Source organism: Pogona vitticeps, chromosome 2, assembly GCF_051106095.1.
Source record: "Pogona vitticeps strain Pit_001003342236 chromosome 2, PviZW2.1, whole genome shotgun sequence".
Taxonomy (NCBI): domain Eukaryota; kingdom Metazoa; phylum Chordata; class Lepidosauria; order Squamata; family Agamidae; genus Pogona; species Pogona vitticeps.
In genome coordinates, this window is record NC_135784.1 from 26,621,906 (window position 1) to 26,636,140 (window position 14,235).

The 14,235-nt window shown below is 43.3% G+C and overlaps 1 protein-coding gene across 1 annotated transcript in view; it reads right to left on the minus strand.

Annotated features, from left to right (window-relative positions):
• Positions 1-1,151: 1,151 nt before the first annotated feature.
• LOC110088706 (von Willebrand factor A domain-containing protein 7) overlaps positions 1,152-14,235 on the minus strand; it is a 48,384-nt gene continuing 35,300 nt past the window's right edge. The window contains exons 17-18 of the mRNA XM_078388636.1: positions 9,779-9,886; positions 1,152-1,315 (exon numbers count right to left, since the gene is read on the minus strand). Of these exons, the coding sequence (XP_078244762.1) occupies position 1,315; positions 9,779-9,886 (109 nt within the window). The 3' untranslated portion in view covers positions 1,152-1,314. The remainder of the gene's footprint in view (positions 1,316-9,778; positions 9,887-14,235) is intronic.

Genomic DNA, 14,235 nt, shown 5'->3' on the forward strand with positions numbered 1-14,235 from the left:
CAGTCTGAAGACTCCCAATCCACTCTCTAAACGCTGGGAAGAGTGAGGAAGCAGACAGGCACCCTTTTCACTGGCCAACAGTTAACTTAAAGTTCACATTTTGCACTTTCCCTGCCTCCCAGGTGGGTTTTTTTTCAGTTTGTAACTCAAATCTAAGTATGTAAGTCAAGTCAATATTTTCCTGAGAGTGGTTCTTAAGTCAAAATGTTCTTAACTCGAGCCGTTCTTAAGTCAAGACCCCACTGTACTACATGATCCGCCTCTTGACTGGGAGCATCACCATCTTGTCCAGATTAATTTCACTTCTTTAATTTTGAGAGGTTCTTAGGCCTTTAATATCTACATGTTAGGCCCATACCACATGTTCTCGTCTATGTCAGTGATGGCTGTAGCTATTGAATTTAACCTGTGCGAGCTGGGGGAATTTCAGCTTAGTTTTATGTTTAAACTCTCTTTATGGCAACCCTTTGGGGGGTTTTCCAGGTAGAGAACACTCAGAAATGGTTTGCCCTTCCCTTCTTCTGTGGGCATCCTGGGACTTTGCAGCTGGCCCAAGGCCACACAGGCTGGCTTTTCTCCCAGGTGGCACAGTCAGGAATTGAACTCTCCGCTTCTGGCTCTGGTGCCAGATACCTAAACCATTGGGCTATCCAGCCTGCTACTACTGGGAGTAAGGACTGATAAACCACTTCTGCATGGGTTATACCAAGAAAACACTGGGAGCATCTCTGTAATTTAGAATCAACTAGGTGGTACGCACCTACAGTGTCTACAGTCAAAGACAAAAATCTGGACCTTCAGAACAATGGAAACTTTGTTAGTGTAGGCCAGTGATGTGGAAACAGTGGCCTGTGCCACCTCTGGGAAAATCCCTCACCCACCCAATGGACTCAGTGTGTCTCCCATGATTACTTCATTTTTAAAAGAGAGTCTGGATTTTTTTTTATGTTTATGTTGAAAATCACCTCCCCAAAGCTTCTGGAAATGTAGTTTGCAATTATGGGGCATTTTTGGAAGATGGAAATTAAAATGGATGAAGATGTCAGGAGACGGAGATAAAAAAGGAAGAACATGGCCTCTGGCAGTCAAAGGTTCCCTACCTTTGGTATGGGTATATATATTCTTGTAAGAAACTGTATAAACAAACACAGTTAAAATTTTCAACTTTTATTTGCAATGGTTGATAGTTCTAGTTGATAGTTGAGGTTCTGAACATCTGGATAGGCTAGCTTTCCCAGTAGAAATGGAACCAAGACAGCTGAAACGATCTGATATAATCTATCCACTGTAAATCTGTTGATGTGATGGAGGTAATCTGTCAGAAGAGAGAGGGAGGCAGTTTATTTGTCTGTGTATGTGTGCAAAAAATATGTATACAGTGGTGCCCCGCTTGACGACGATAATGCGTTCCAGAAAAACCGCTGTTAAGTGAAATCGTCATCAAGCAGGAAAAAAGTCCCATTGAAATGCATTGAAAACCGATCAATGCGTTCCAGTGGGGGAAATACCTCATCGTCCAGCGAAGATTGCCTATAGAGAACCGCCGATCAGCTGTTAAAAATCACTATAATGTGAAGCTTCCGTCCGGAAAGCAGCCATTTTGAGAAGGGAGGGAAGCCATTTTGTGGAACTGGAAAGCAGCCATTTTGAGAAGGGAGGGAAACCATTTTGCGGAGCTGGAAAAAACAGGCTCCTAATCAATGTAAAGCGGATTTCCCCCATTGGAACCATCGTTTTGCAATCGCAATAGTGATCACAAAAATTTCATTGTCAAGCGATTTCAACGTCATGTGAGGTAAGCATCTAGCGGGGCACCACCATATTTAAAGTGTAGTTGGGCATCATTCTGAACCTGTGGAGAATATGTGCACAAGCCCCAGGCTTACCAGTGGAAGTTTGTGACTCTGATTGTGGAGGAGTGTGTGGTTTGTCCATTGTTGGTTTTAGTCAGAACTTTATATAGAGCTCTCCAAGGTACAGAACTGTATCGCTCTCCCCAATAGATTCTGTGCCTTGGATGCCTGTTCAAATGTTCAAGCTAAAATCCAGGATGGATTCAACGCCCTCACAGAACTGGAGTCATCACTGCTGCTGCCCCCTCTATGTGGCCCCCATCCAGCAGTAGGGAAGACTGTATCTTTAATGTGAAGATCTACATAGAAGTCTGTAAGCACATTCAGCTTCTGTTGCTCCTCCTGTGTCAGAGACAATTGCCTCTAGAAGGCTGTGCAGATTTGTAGTTTTGGATCTCCCCTCCATGTTGTGGGAACTGTAACTGAAAAACACATGTTTTGTTGGCCTTTAAGAATGTTTGGGGTCAAAATGAAAACTGCCATCCCTGGAACTCTTCAGGGGCAGTAACTCTCCCCAAGAGCAAGATATGCTGACAACACACACTTTGTGATTTAACTGCAGTGCTGCAGCCAAAACTGTGCTCATGACCCAGGTTCACTCTCAGGTAGCCAGCTCAAGGCTCACTCAGCATTCCATCCTTCCGAGGTTGGTAAAATGAGTACCCAGCTTACTAGGGATGTGCACAATGTATTTTCTGTGTACAGTGGTGCCTTGCTTAACGAGCGCCCCGTTTAACGATGAAACCGCTTAACGACAAAGAATTTGCGATCGAAAAAGCGATCGCATTGCGATGTTTTAAATAGGAAAAAATCGCTTTGCGATGATCAGTAAGCTGTTTCGCTTACCGATTATCGCATAGCAATCTTTTTCCTACAGCTGATCGGCGGTTCCAAAATGGCCGCCAGGAAAAAAAACATGACCGCCAGCTGTGTTTTGGGACGGATTCCTCACATACCTGGCAGCGAAAATGGCCGCCGTATGGAGGATTTTTGCTTAAAGGTGAGTTTTTTGTAACGCATTGAAGGGGTTTCAATGCATTCCTATGGGCTTTTAAAAAACGCTTAGCGATGTTTTTGGTTAGCAGTGATTTTTGCTGCACGGATTAACATCGCTAAGCGAGGCACCACTGTAATTAAATTATAAACCACCCAGAGAGTCCTTTAAATGCTATGGAGCGGTATATAAGCAGTACACTATCCTTTTGTCTAGCAAAAATAAACAAATCTCTCCCCCCCCCCAAGCAGGAAGTATTTTGTTTAGGTTTTCCATAAAATATGTAACCTGGAGCATCCCGCGCCTGGGCGAACGCCCCTCAGAATAAGAGATCCATCTCCCAGTTGGAGACTGGGGGCCTGTCCCGATGGGTGAATTTGGAGCGGTCTGGTTTGCACTTAGAAGTTTCTTCCCTCCAGTGCAAATCTCTTTTATCTCTCACTTGAGCGATCCTTCTGTTCACCACGGGGAATGATTATTCTCTTGTGAAAAGGCTCCACACAGGTCCTTGGACCCCTGGTTTGCTCCCGTGAAACGTTCAAATCAAATCGTACCCACCTCTGCACCTGTCTGGCCAGACCCTGTCTTAAGACCCCGCTTTGTTACAAGAAGCTGTTGGTGGTAGACCATGACCGAGAGAGTCTTTTCCCAATTAAAGCTGACACGTCGATTGCAGTCTCACCTGGGCAGAGGTGCCACGGCCATTGTTCTCCATGCATTGTGAAACTTCATTCTTGGACTAATAAAAAGCATTGCTCGCAGGTCTGTCTTGGGCGTTTGCTTGGAAACGGCACTTCGCTCAGAAGGTGGTTGCTAGGATACTGAGTGAGACTGGATAGTGGAAATGTTATCTCCTGCCTGTGCTTTGAGAGAGGCCAGCACCTGTGCATAATTCGAGGGCCGAACTGCCGATGCTCAGCCTAGCCTGGCCTGCCATTAGGAGGTCTGAGATACCTACACATCAAGAGTGGCAAACAGGGCCACTTTCTTCCCCCCCCCCCAGCCGCCATAAAGTCCCGCATAGTGGAAAGCTCCCGACGCTCTAAAAGGGCATTTCCGTGGGTGGCTCCCCACTGAGCTTTTTTGACCCCTGTCTCGTGCTCAGAAACAGGCAATGTGTGAGTGAGCAGAGCTTGGGAATTTGCTGTTTAAAAGTAATAGCCAGAATCCTGCGGCTGATTCGAGTTTGTGTGAAGGAAATAGCATACATCTTCGTGGCCAAGAGCTGCTTATGCTGACTCCTCTAACAGAGCACAGCAGAAGAATAACACTGAGATGGATGACAGAGAGCAAACGACCAGGGAGAGCTAGCAGGGAGGGAGAAGATTGCTGTTGGAGGTTGATTTTAAAAAATAGCGAAGGAATACCTTATCAGGTTGAAATGAGTTCAAATCTCCAGGGCCGGATGAACTGCATCCAAGAAGTATTGAAGCGGCCGGCTGAAGGGCTCCCAGAATGACTATTATCTTCTTGAAATCATGAAGTGCTGGATGATTGGAGGAAGGCTAATGTTGTCCCTGTCTTCAAAAAGGAGGAACCTGGGAACTGCAGACCCATCAGCCTGACATCGATGCCAGGGAAAGTTCTCAGGCGGTCTATAAAATGGCCGCTCCACAAGCCACATGAAAACAATGCAGTAATAATCAGAAGCCACCATGGATTTGTCAAGAACAAATCCTACCAGGCTAATCTTATCTTATTTTTGGTTTGGGTAACTTCCCTGGTAGATGGTGGGGATACTATAAATGTAATATATCTTGGCTTCAGCAAAGCCTTGACAAAAGTGTGCCATGATATTCTGATTAGCAGTCTGACTGGATAGAACAACTGTCAGGCGGATAAACGGTTATAGAATATTTATTTATTTATTTATTTATTTATTTATTTATTTATTTATTTGGTTGGTTGGTTGGTTGGTTGGTTGGTTGGTTGGTTGGTTGGTTGGTTGATTCAATTTATACCCTGCCCATTTAGACAACGTCTCCTCTGGGCGGCTTACAATAAAAGTAAGACTAATACTCAGAGAGTACTTATCAATGGCTCCTTCTCAAACTGGGAGGAGGCAACAAGTGGGGTACTACAAGGCTCAGTGATTGGTCTGGTGCTCTTCAGCATTTTTATTAATGACTTGGATGAGGGAGTGCAGGGAATACTTTCAGTTTTGCAGATGACACAAAACTGGGTGGAATAGCTAATACCCTGAAAGACAGAACCAAGAAAGACAGAACAGAATTCAAAATGATCTTGATGGACTTCAGCACTGGGCTGAAAACAACAGAATGAAACTTAACAGGGATAAATGCGAAGTTCTGTACCTAGGGGGAAAAAACTAGCTACACAGTTACAAGATGGGGTAACGCTACCAGCGAGAAGGTCTTGGAATTATTGTACGGCACAAGCTGAACATGAAGCCAGTTTTGTACTATGGCTGCAAAAAAGGCAAATGCTATTCTAGGCTGCGTTAACAGAGGCATAGTCTCCAAATCCCATGAAGTACTAGTTTCCCTCTGTTCAGCACTGGTTAGGCCTCATCCAAAGTACTATGTCCAGTTCTGGACACCACGCTTTAAAAAGAATACAAACTGGAGTAAGTTCAGAAGAGGGCAGTAAGGATGGTCAGAGGACTGGAAACCAAGCCCTATGAGGAAAGACTGAAAGAACTGAGGGGGAGATATGATAGCATTTTTCAACTATTTGAAATGTAATCATAGAGTGGAGGGGCAGGATCTGTTCTTGATCATCATCCCAGAGTGTAGGGCACATAATAAGTTACTGGAAGTTTGATTTCAAGAAAAACATCCTGTTAGACCAGGAGGTTCTGGAACCAATTACTTAGACGGTGGTGAGTTTTTGGAATCAATCTCAATGCTGGAGGCATTCGAGAGAAAACTAGACAACCATCTGTCAGATATGCTTTGATTTGGATTCCTGCATGGAGCACAAGGGGGTTGGACTTGAGGCTCCTTCCAACTCCATTATTCTGTGGTTTTGTGAGGTGCTGGTTGTGTTCTTGGGCAAAAACTCAAAGACAATCAGGCACAGTGCCAAGGAATGTACTCAGCACTTCATTCATGAACAGCAATTGGCCATCAAGACTTACACAATTTCTGTTACACAAGTGTAAATTGATAGCAAACCAGTGTGTGTCTGTTACTTACTACAGTGTTTGAAAAAATAACTTCTTGTTGTTAATTGTTACATTGGGAGAAAGCAGGAAGTATTTTTTTATCATACTCCTAGCAGTGCCACTGAGCTATAGCCCTTTCCTAATTTGGTGCTAGGAATGCTTAAGGATAGAGATAGTCAACGCACGGAAAGGATGCCTCTCCCTCCCCTTCCTGGATGAGGCGCTCCCTTGCTCAGACCTTGGGCAGCAGTTGTGGATCAGCAATTGCTCAAGCATACAATAGGACCTCTGTATCAACAGGATCAGTATCCACTGATTCACTTATCCACAGTCTGAAAATACTAAAAATATTAAAGGAATAATCCTAGAAATATATATTTCTAAATATGAGGTTAACAGAACTGGCCACTAGAGGGAGTCAGAGACCATGCTATATATTTAATTCACTAGAGCATAGGTCAGGAAACAGGGATAAATTACCCCAAATTGGGTAAAAGTGAAAATCCTGGGGGTAATGAGCAGAGTGCTACCCTCCTCCCTCCCTCCCACCCCCACCCTCTGCAGCCAAAGCTCAAATTGTAAGCCACCTCTCCCTGTTACTTCCTTCATTGCAGCAGGGCACTTCTAAATCCCCCGTTCTTTCAGGAGATCGGAGATAAACCTCCCTAATTGGTTATAGCTGGGAATTAGCCCCAGGCAATCAATCAGTCCGGGACTTCTGAATGACTGTTTCCTCTGGAAATGACTGCAAACAAGCAGGAGGAGGGGACAAAGGTGCGAGCAAGCAAGGGAAGGAAGGAAGGTGCGAGAGACCAAGGACTTCATCAAGCTTATTTAAATGTACAAAATGAAGGGAGGGAGGAAATGGAGGGAGGGAGGGAGGGAGGGAGGGTGGATGTATGGATGGGTGTGTGTGTGTGAGTGAGTGAGTGAGAGAGAGAGAGAGAGACTGACTCAAAACTGTGAAAATGAACAGGCAGGCAAGCAAAAGAGAAACTGAATTAAGGCGGTGGAAGGGGAAGGGTGGCTTTTTAAGGTGTTGTCTAGGTTTATCATTGCTTTTCTTCCAAGAAGCAGGCATCTTTGAATTTCGTGGCTGCTGTCACCCTCTGCAGTGATCATGGAGCTCAAGAAAGTAAAATCTGTCACTGCCTCCATATCTTCCCCTTCTGTTTGCCAGGATGTCATTGCTAGTAGCACTCTGGCAGCCACTGATGATGATTAAATCCTCTGCGAGCTAGCAAAAATTTAATGCAACTTGCTAGGCACGTTGGACACCGTACTACTCCCTATACCACACCATGGCTGGAGTGCAATGAGTTCCAGCAAAAATAGTGCACATCTTTATCAAATTTGGTGCATCCTGCTAGTTCAGTACACAGCCTGTGTAGATTCAATAATATTTTTAATTCAAATAATGTATGATTTCCTTCCTTTCAAATCAAGGGGGTAATGTCAACATATATAAATTTTTTTTGGGGGGGGTAAAAGGTAAAGTTCCCTGACCCCTGCACTAGAGAAATATATTTCTATGATGTCATCAGCAGAACTGGCCACTAGAGGGAGCCAGAGACCAGTTTGCAATCAAAATAGTCTCTATAATCCACCATTTTCAGCATCTGCCGAGCGCGGGGCTTAGAATTTATTTATTTATTTTATTTATTTATTCTTTTTATATCCCACCTATCTGGTAGTTGCAACCACTCTAGGCGGCTTACAGACACGTAATATAACAAAAAATAATAAAAAAGGAGAGATTACATTAAATATGCAATGCTTCAAGATGGAAAAGAAAAAAAAAAAAGAAAAATAAACCACAAAAGAAAAAAAAAGGAAAGAATCAGGTCTTAACTGGAGGGGAAGGCCTGCCTGAACATCCATGTTTTAGTTGGTTTTAAAAAATACCCAGCGAGGGGGCCGCGCGAATCTCTGGAGGCAGATTGTTCCAGAGGTGAGGAGCCACCATTGAGAAGGCCCGGTTTCTTGTTTTTTCCTTCCAGGCCTACCTCGGCGTCAGGCTCCTCAGCCTCACCTTCCAGCTCGCACGAGTGACACGGGTAGAGCTTGGTGGGAGTTGATCCCCTGCAGTATGGAGGTCCTACTGTATTTTTTCAAGCACATATTTAAGTCAATTAATCTAATTCATGCTTCCTAAGTTGAAACTCAGTTCAGTTTTTTCATGTCTCCCATTTTTTTACGATTACAATTTTTGGTTCAAAAGGTACTAAATTCTGTATAAATGTGTTTGACAGTTACATTCTTATTTTCATCATCATCATCATCACCACAGAACTGCAGAGGTGGAAGGGACCCCATGGACCTCAGAGGCCATATTCTGTCCCACACCAAGTTTGTGGCCTTGGCGGGGCTGGTGGAGAAGGTGGCCATTTGACCGCCTCCCCCAGTTCCTCCCGTAACTTCTCTGTTTTCTTTCCAGGGATTCCTGAGCATTTGAAGTTATTATCCTCCTCAACAAACTTAACGGCGACTGCAGAAGCAACCCTTAAATACTGTGGTCTGGTCTATCCCATGAGGCCCAGCTCTCCTTCCAGCGAAGCAAGGAGCCGTGCTTCACAGCTGTCACCTAATCCGTTACAGAGAAAAGCAGGTTTTGGATTCAGGAAGTCCTAGATTCATTTTCCTGTAGCTACATATAAAAGGGTCTTCCCTAGATGGAGAAGGAGTCAGGAAAATCCTCAGTGTTAGAATGCGGGGAAGCCACTGCCGATCAAAGAAGAATAATGAGCTGTATTGACCCATCCTCGAAGATACAGTGGTGCCTCGCTTAACGATTACTTCGTTAAACGAGGAAACCGCTTGACGATCAGGTTTTTGCGATCGCAAAATGATGTTCTAATAGGAAAAATTCGCTTCACAATGATCGGTTCCCTGCTTTGGGAACCGATTTTTCGCTAGACGATGATTTTCAAACAGCTGGTTGGTGGCTCTAAAATGGGCGCCCACTGTGCAAAATGGCTCCCTGCTGTGCTTTAGGACGGATTCCTCGCTATACAGGCACCGGAAAATGGCCACCCAATGGAGGATCTTCACTTTACAATGAGGTATTTAGCCCATTGGAACGCATTGAAGGGTTTTCAATGTGTTTCAATGGGGTTTTTTAATTCGCTTGGCAATGATTTCATTTAACAGCGATTTTGCTGGAACGGACTAACGTTGTCAAGCGAGGCACCACTGTAGTGTAATGTCAGCTGCCTTTGGTCAGCAGCCAGTAACCTGGAAGTATCTCTCCCAGGAGACGGTGGAGCAGAGAAAAGGAGCAGAGAAGTAGCACAAGATTGTGGCTTCTCCTGAAAGACCAGCTGCTTTCGACGGGCTTGCAGCTGCCACCTGCTGCTAGCCATGCCATCATTTCAGTTTAATAACAACAACAATGTGCTGTCAAGTCATTTCTGTTTATGGTGACCCTTTTCCAGCATTTTTCAGGTAGAGAATACTCAAAAGTGGTTTACCCTTTTCTTTTTCTGAGGGTTCTGCTGTGACTGTGCAGCTGGCCCAAGGCCACCCAGGCTGGCTGTACTCGCAGGAGCACCATTGGAGAAATTGAACTCCCAACCTCTGGCTCCATAGCCAGGTGCCTGAACCACTGAACTATCCAGCCAGCTAAGTTTAATGATAAATGAATTAATAATTCCTTCCTCTCCTCCCCTTCCTCCTCTTGTGTTATGTCTTTTAAATGTTAAGCCTGAAGCCACTCTGGTTTTTTTGCCAAGGAGTAGAATAAAAATGTCGTAAGTAAACCAGTAAATAAGACAGCTTGATTTATACGTGTGTTTGATGACTTACTAGGCAGTAGCCAGAGGCCGGGATCGCCTGTAGTCTATAGCGATAGTGGCGGCGTTTCCGTTTTCATCACTGATCACAATCTCCACATAAGGAGAACAGCAATCTGATCTACAGAGGAGGATAAACATACAATATGCATCAGCAAGAGACAAATTTAATGAGCGTTAATCATTGGCAAATTCAGCAAGGTCTAAATATTATCCCATATTACTTAAATGCCATACATGTATTTGCTTTTGTGTTTGCGTTTCACATGGTATTTTACATGATTGCCATTTCCAGCCCCCCCCCGATAATATATGTTTGTTTGTTGCATTTATATCCTGCTTTCCTTCCAGGCTATATGGTTACATTTATACCCTACTTGCCAACATCCCTGCTAGCAGAGCAGCCCTTGCACGCAGAAGGCTGTGGGATCAATTCCAGAGTCAGGACTGGGCAAACTTCTCCATGAAACCTTGAAGAGGTGCTGCCAGTCCATGTAGGGCATCACTGAGCTAAATTAGGAGGGTGCACAGCTTGCAGCCTGCAGACCTACGTGGTTCCCCGCACCCCTGGTACTGTTTTCTTTGAAAAAAGCTGAGAAAGTCCTCCTGTGTCTGTAGAGACCGTTGGGAGGCATTGTGCCCTGTTTTGAGGGCCCTTCCCAAACTCCAGCCCACCACAAGAATATTATTATTATTATTATTATTATTATTATTATTATTATTATTATTATTATTATTATTATTATTATTATTATTATTATTATTATTATTATTATTATTATCATTATCATCATCATCATCATCATCACCACCACCACCACCACCACCACCACCACCACCACCACCACTACTACTACTACTACTACTACTACTACTACTACTACTACTAATAATAATAATAATAATAATAATAATAATAATAATAATAATAATAATAATAATAATAATAATATTGGCCACTAGATGGCACAGAGGCTGCTTTTGCAGTTTTTTTTTTTTTTAAAGGATTGGGCCTTGAGATTTCTGGAGGCAAGTTCAGCCTTCTGAAATCCAGGGAGGAGTTATGTGCAGCCCTTGGATTACTGGAAGATGCTCATTTCTCAGCTAGAAGGATTGCTATGATTGTACTCGTATTGTGCCTCAGGGTGAGGCAGATTCCCATGTTCTATGAACATGGGTCCTGAGTGTGAAGCCAAGATGGGAAATACCCTCAACAGAACAGAAATCTTTATTCTAAAATGTTAGATTAAAGAGAACGCAACACAGTCACACAATTTACCTGTTTTTAAGGAATAAAGAAAGAAGAATGGAGAATTCTGTGACTGGCCCAGAGAACAGGCATTTTCACATGCTACATTCAAAATATTTAAAGTGTAGATACAGGTGCATACACAATATACTGCATAGAATTTGGTGATCTGTACCCTCAAGCAGGTTGTGTGTGTGTGTGTTTTCAAACATTATACATAAAGCCATTCAGATAGTTGCTTAAGGTCTTTGGTTCAATTAACAGGTGGGGCTCATGTTCTAGAATTTATTTATTGTATTTATACCCCGCCTATCTAGTCATTTCAACCACTCTAGGCGGCTTACAACATAAAGGATAACAAGTTCAAGAAAAATTTATAACAATTAATTAATTAAATGGTTCTGCAAGATGGGAAAAATACAAAATAAATCAAATAAAGAGTAAAAGAATAAAAAAGGAAAGATGACAGGAATTAACTGGAAGGGAAGGCCTGCCTATACATCCATGTTTTTAGTTGGTTCTTAAAAGTACCCAGCGAGGGTGCAGTGCGAATCTCCGGAGGTAGGTTATTCCAGAGGCGAGGAGCTACATACAATGAAGTTCCTAACACCTTATTTTGAAAATAATCCTTCAGATGTTTATACTCTTTTGCTCATTCCTATTGGCATGTTCGTGTTTCTGAATGTACTGTATAGAGTTTGGAATATCAGATTAATTTTTCCTCAGACTGGGGACTCTTTAGCACGATGAGAAAGAAAGTTGGAATCCACAGATGCATGGGTACCCATGTGTCTGCATAAAGTCTAATTAGTTCATGCGCCCCTGTGCCACCTCAGGCAGAAAAAGAAAAAGCACCTCACGTGGTCTCATTATTGAGCAGGAAATCACAGCATTCAGACACACGGGTGAAACTTTTCGTGGAACAAACAGAAAGATGGCTGACAAAGAATGACAACCCAATACCTCTCCAATGTGAGTCAGGAGTGATAAAAAAAATTTTTTTTTGAAGGTGTATTTCATGAGGCCTTAGAAAAGCTACTTGCATTCCAACTTTGATGACTTTCCAGGGAAAGGAAATACCAATGATGTTTCAGACAGAACTAGCTTGGGCAAACCCTGCTGCACGATTGTTTTTGCTGTGCAGGTTTGCTGACTAAACCCAAGAGGGTGCTGTTGGTTAACGTTAGCCCTAGAGACAGTAACCTGACACTCACTTTTAAGCGGGAGATGGGGAAGCTATCCCTGTGTACAGCCGTGTTCCCCAAACTGCTGCCTCCAGAGGTATTGAACGACAACTTTCAACAGCATCAATTCACTTGGCCAGCCCAGTCGGTTATTTTTCCACCTCGCCGGCAGGGTTGTTTTAAAATGCACCAATCCTGTATCACTTCAATCCTTCTTGTTTCAGTAAGTGTGAATGATGCTATTGATTTATTACTGTGTGGATGGGCTGGGTTTGGGGGCCACTGCATGGCCACTACGCTTGTACCTCTATCTATCTATCTATCTATCTATCTATCTATCTATCTATCTATCTATCTATCTATCTATCTATCTATCTATCTATCTATCTATCTATCTATCTATCTATCTATCTATCTATCTATCTATTTATTAAAATGCTTTTTAAATGCTTATCAACAAATCGCTTTCTATCCTGGAAAGTTCTTGTAGCAGCGCCTGTGTGGGCGTGCGTGCGTGCCTGCGTGCCACCTCTGAAATTCAAACTAAGCAAGGGCAGCTGTTATCCCAAGCAGAAGGAAAGAAGAGCAAATCGGGGTGTGTGGAGGGGGGGGCAGCAGCAAGATGAGCGATTTTCTATTGAGGGGTTCAGATAGGGCAGGGTATGGGGTTGAAAGTGAGATTTTATCTTTGGGATATTCTCCCCCCCCTTCCACTCCTTTGCAAAAGCCTGGAGCAGGGGGGGGGGGTAAGGCAGCCCGGCCTCCAGCATGCACCTGCATACTGTATGCTGCTTAAGCAATATAACACTTATGAATATATAGAGATTAAAATAAAGAAAATGAATCGATTTGTATGAGATGGTGTGTGTAGCCTACAGAACTGGTACAACAAGCAAGAAATCTACTGACAGCCCTGTGAAGGTATACCATGTGATGATACAGTACATATAAATATATAGATATTTTAAAAAGGAGGAAAAGGAAACAATTCAAATCATTCGTGTGATCAGGCCCTTAGTTTTGCCTTTGTTAGTGAGGAACAGAAATGAGTTACAAACAGTTCGTTCTTTGTGACTGGTTATTTCTTGAAACTGTGGATATATTCCCCAAAGGGGATGGGGGGGGGAACACCCTGCGGTTTAAAACCAAAAAACCATATCTTTGAAGCTAAATCTTACAAAGCAATGAACTTCAGACCACAGACCAACCAGCTGAAGAGGCAGGCACACAGAGATGCCCCTCTTCTAACTTAACTTCCAGGGCAAGTAAACATTGCAGATTAACTCCAGCAGCCACCCTAGTAGTTACGTATGCCAGTCCCAACTAAGAGCAGATGTATTTGCTAAAATTCTATTCCCCAAAGTCTAAAGTCATGAAAGGGAGATGGCATAAATATCTGCCACTCAAAAATGGGACACCAGTTTCATTCCTGGGCACAAGGGTGATCAGAAACACAACCACCCACCCCCGTTCCTTAATGAATAGCAATTTGCCACCTGACTTCGGTTACGCAGGCGTAAATTGGCAAGAAGATTCTGGCCATTGAATCTAGTTCTTCCATGGCAAGTCAACAGCTTTTAAAAATTATATTGTCAATAGACCTACTCTAGTTAGGACTAACAATAGGTTACTGGATATAAGATTTACTATTCCAGTCCAATAGTAAAACCAATAATAAAGGGAAAGAAGGTTGTTTAATGGTCTCAATCCTAAATAAGGATCAGTGTTTCAGCAATTGAAGCATGATGCTTGTCTCACTTGGAGTGAATGAAAGTAAAGGTGCAAGGAGAGCGTCTGAGTAGGCTCGTGTTTTGAATAAGGATGGGGGAAGAGATTGATCTGCTGTGTGGATGTTCTTGTTTCCTATTCCCAGGTGAGCTGCGGCCGCAGGTAATGTCTTGGCAAGCTAAAGCATCAATTTAATAGACCGCTCTAGCATGCAGGAGGGAGGGGGAGACTCGAAATCTGGGTCACAGGCAAGACTGAGGTCTAGACAACAGCCAAGGAAGAGGGCCCTGCAAATCAGCTGCAGGAGAT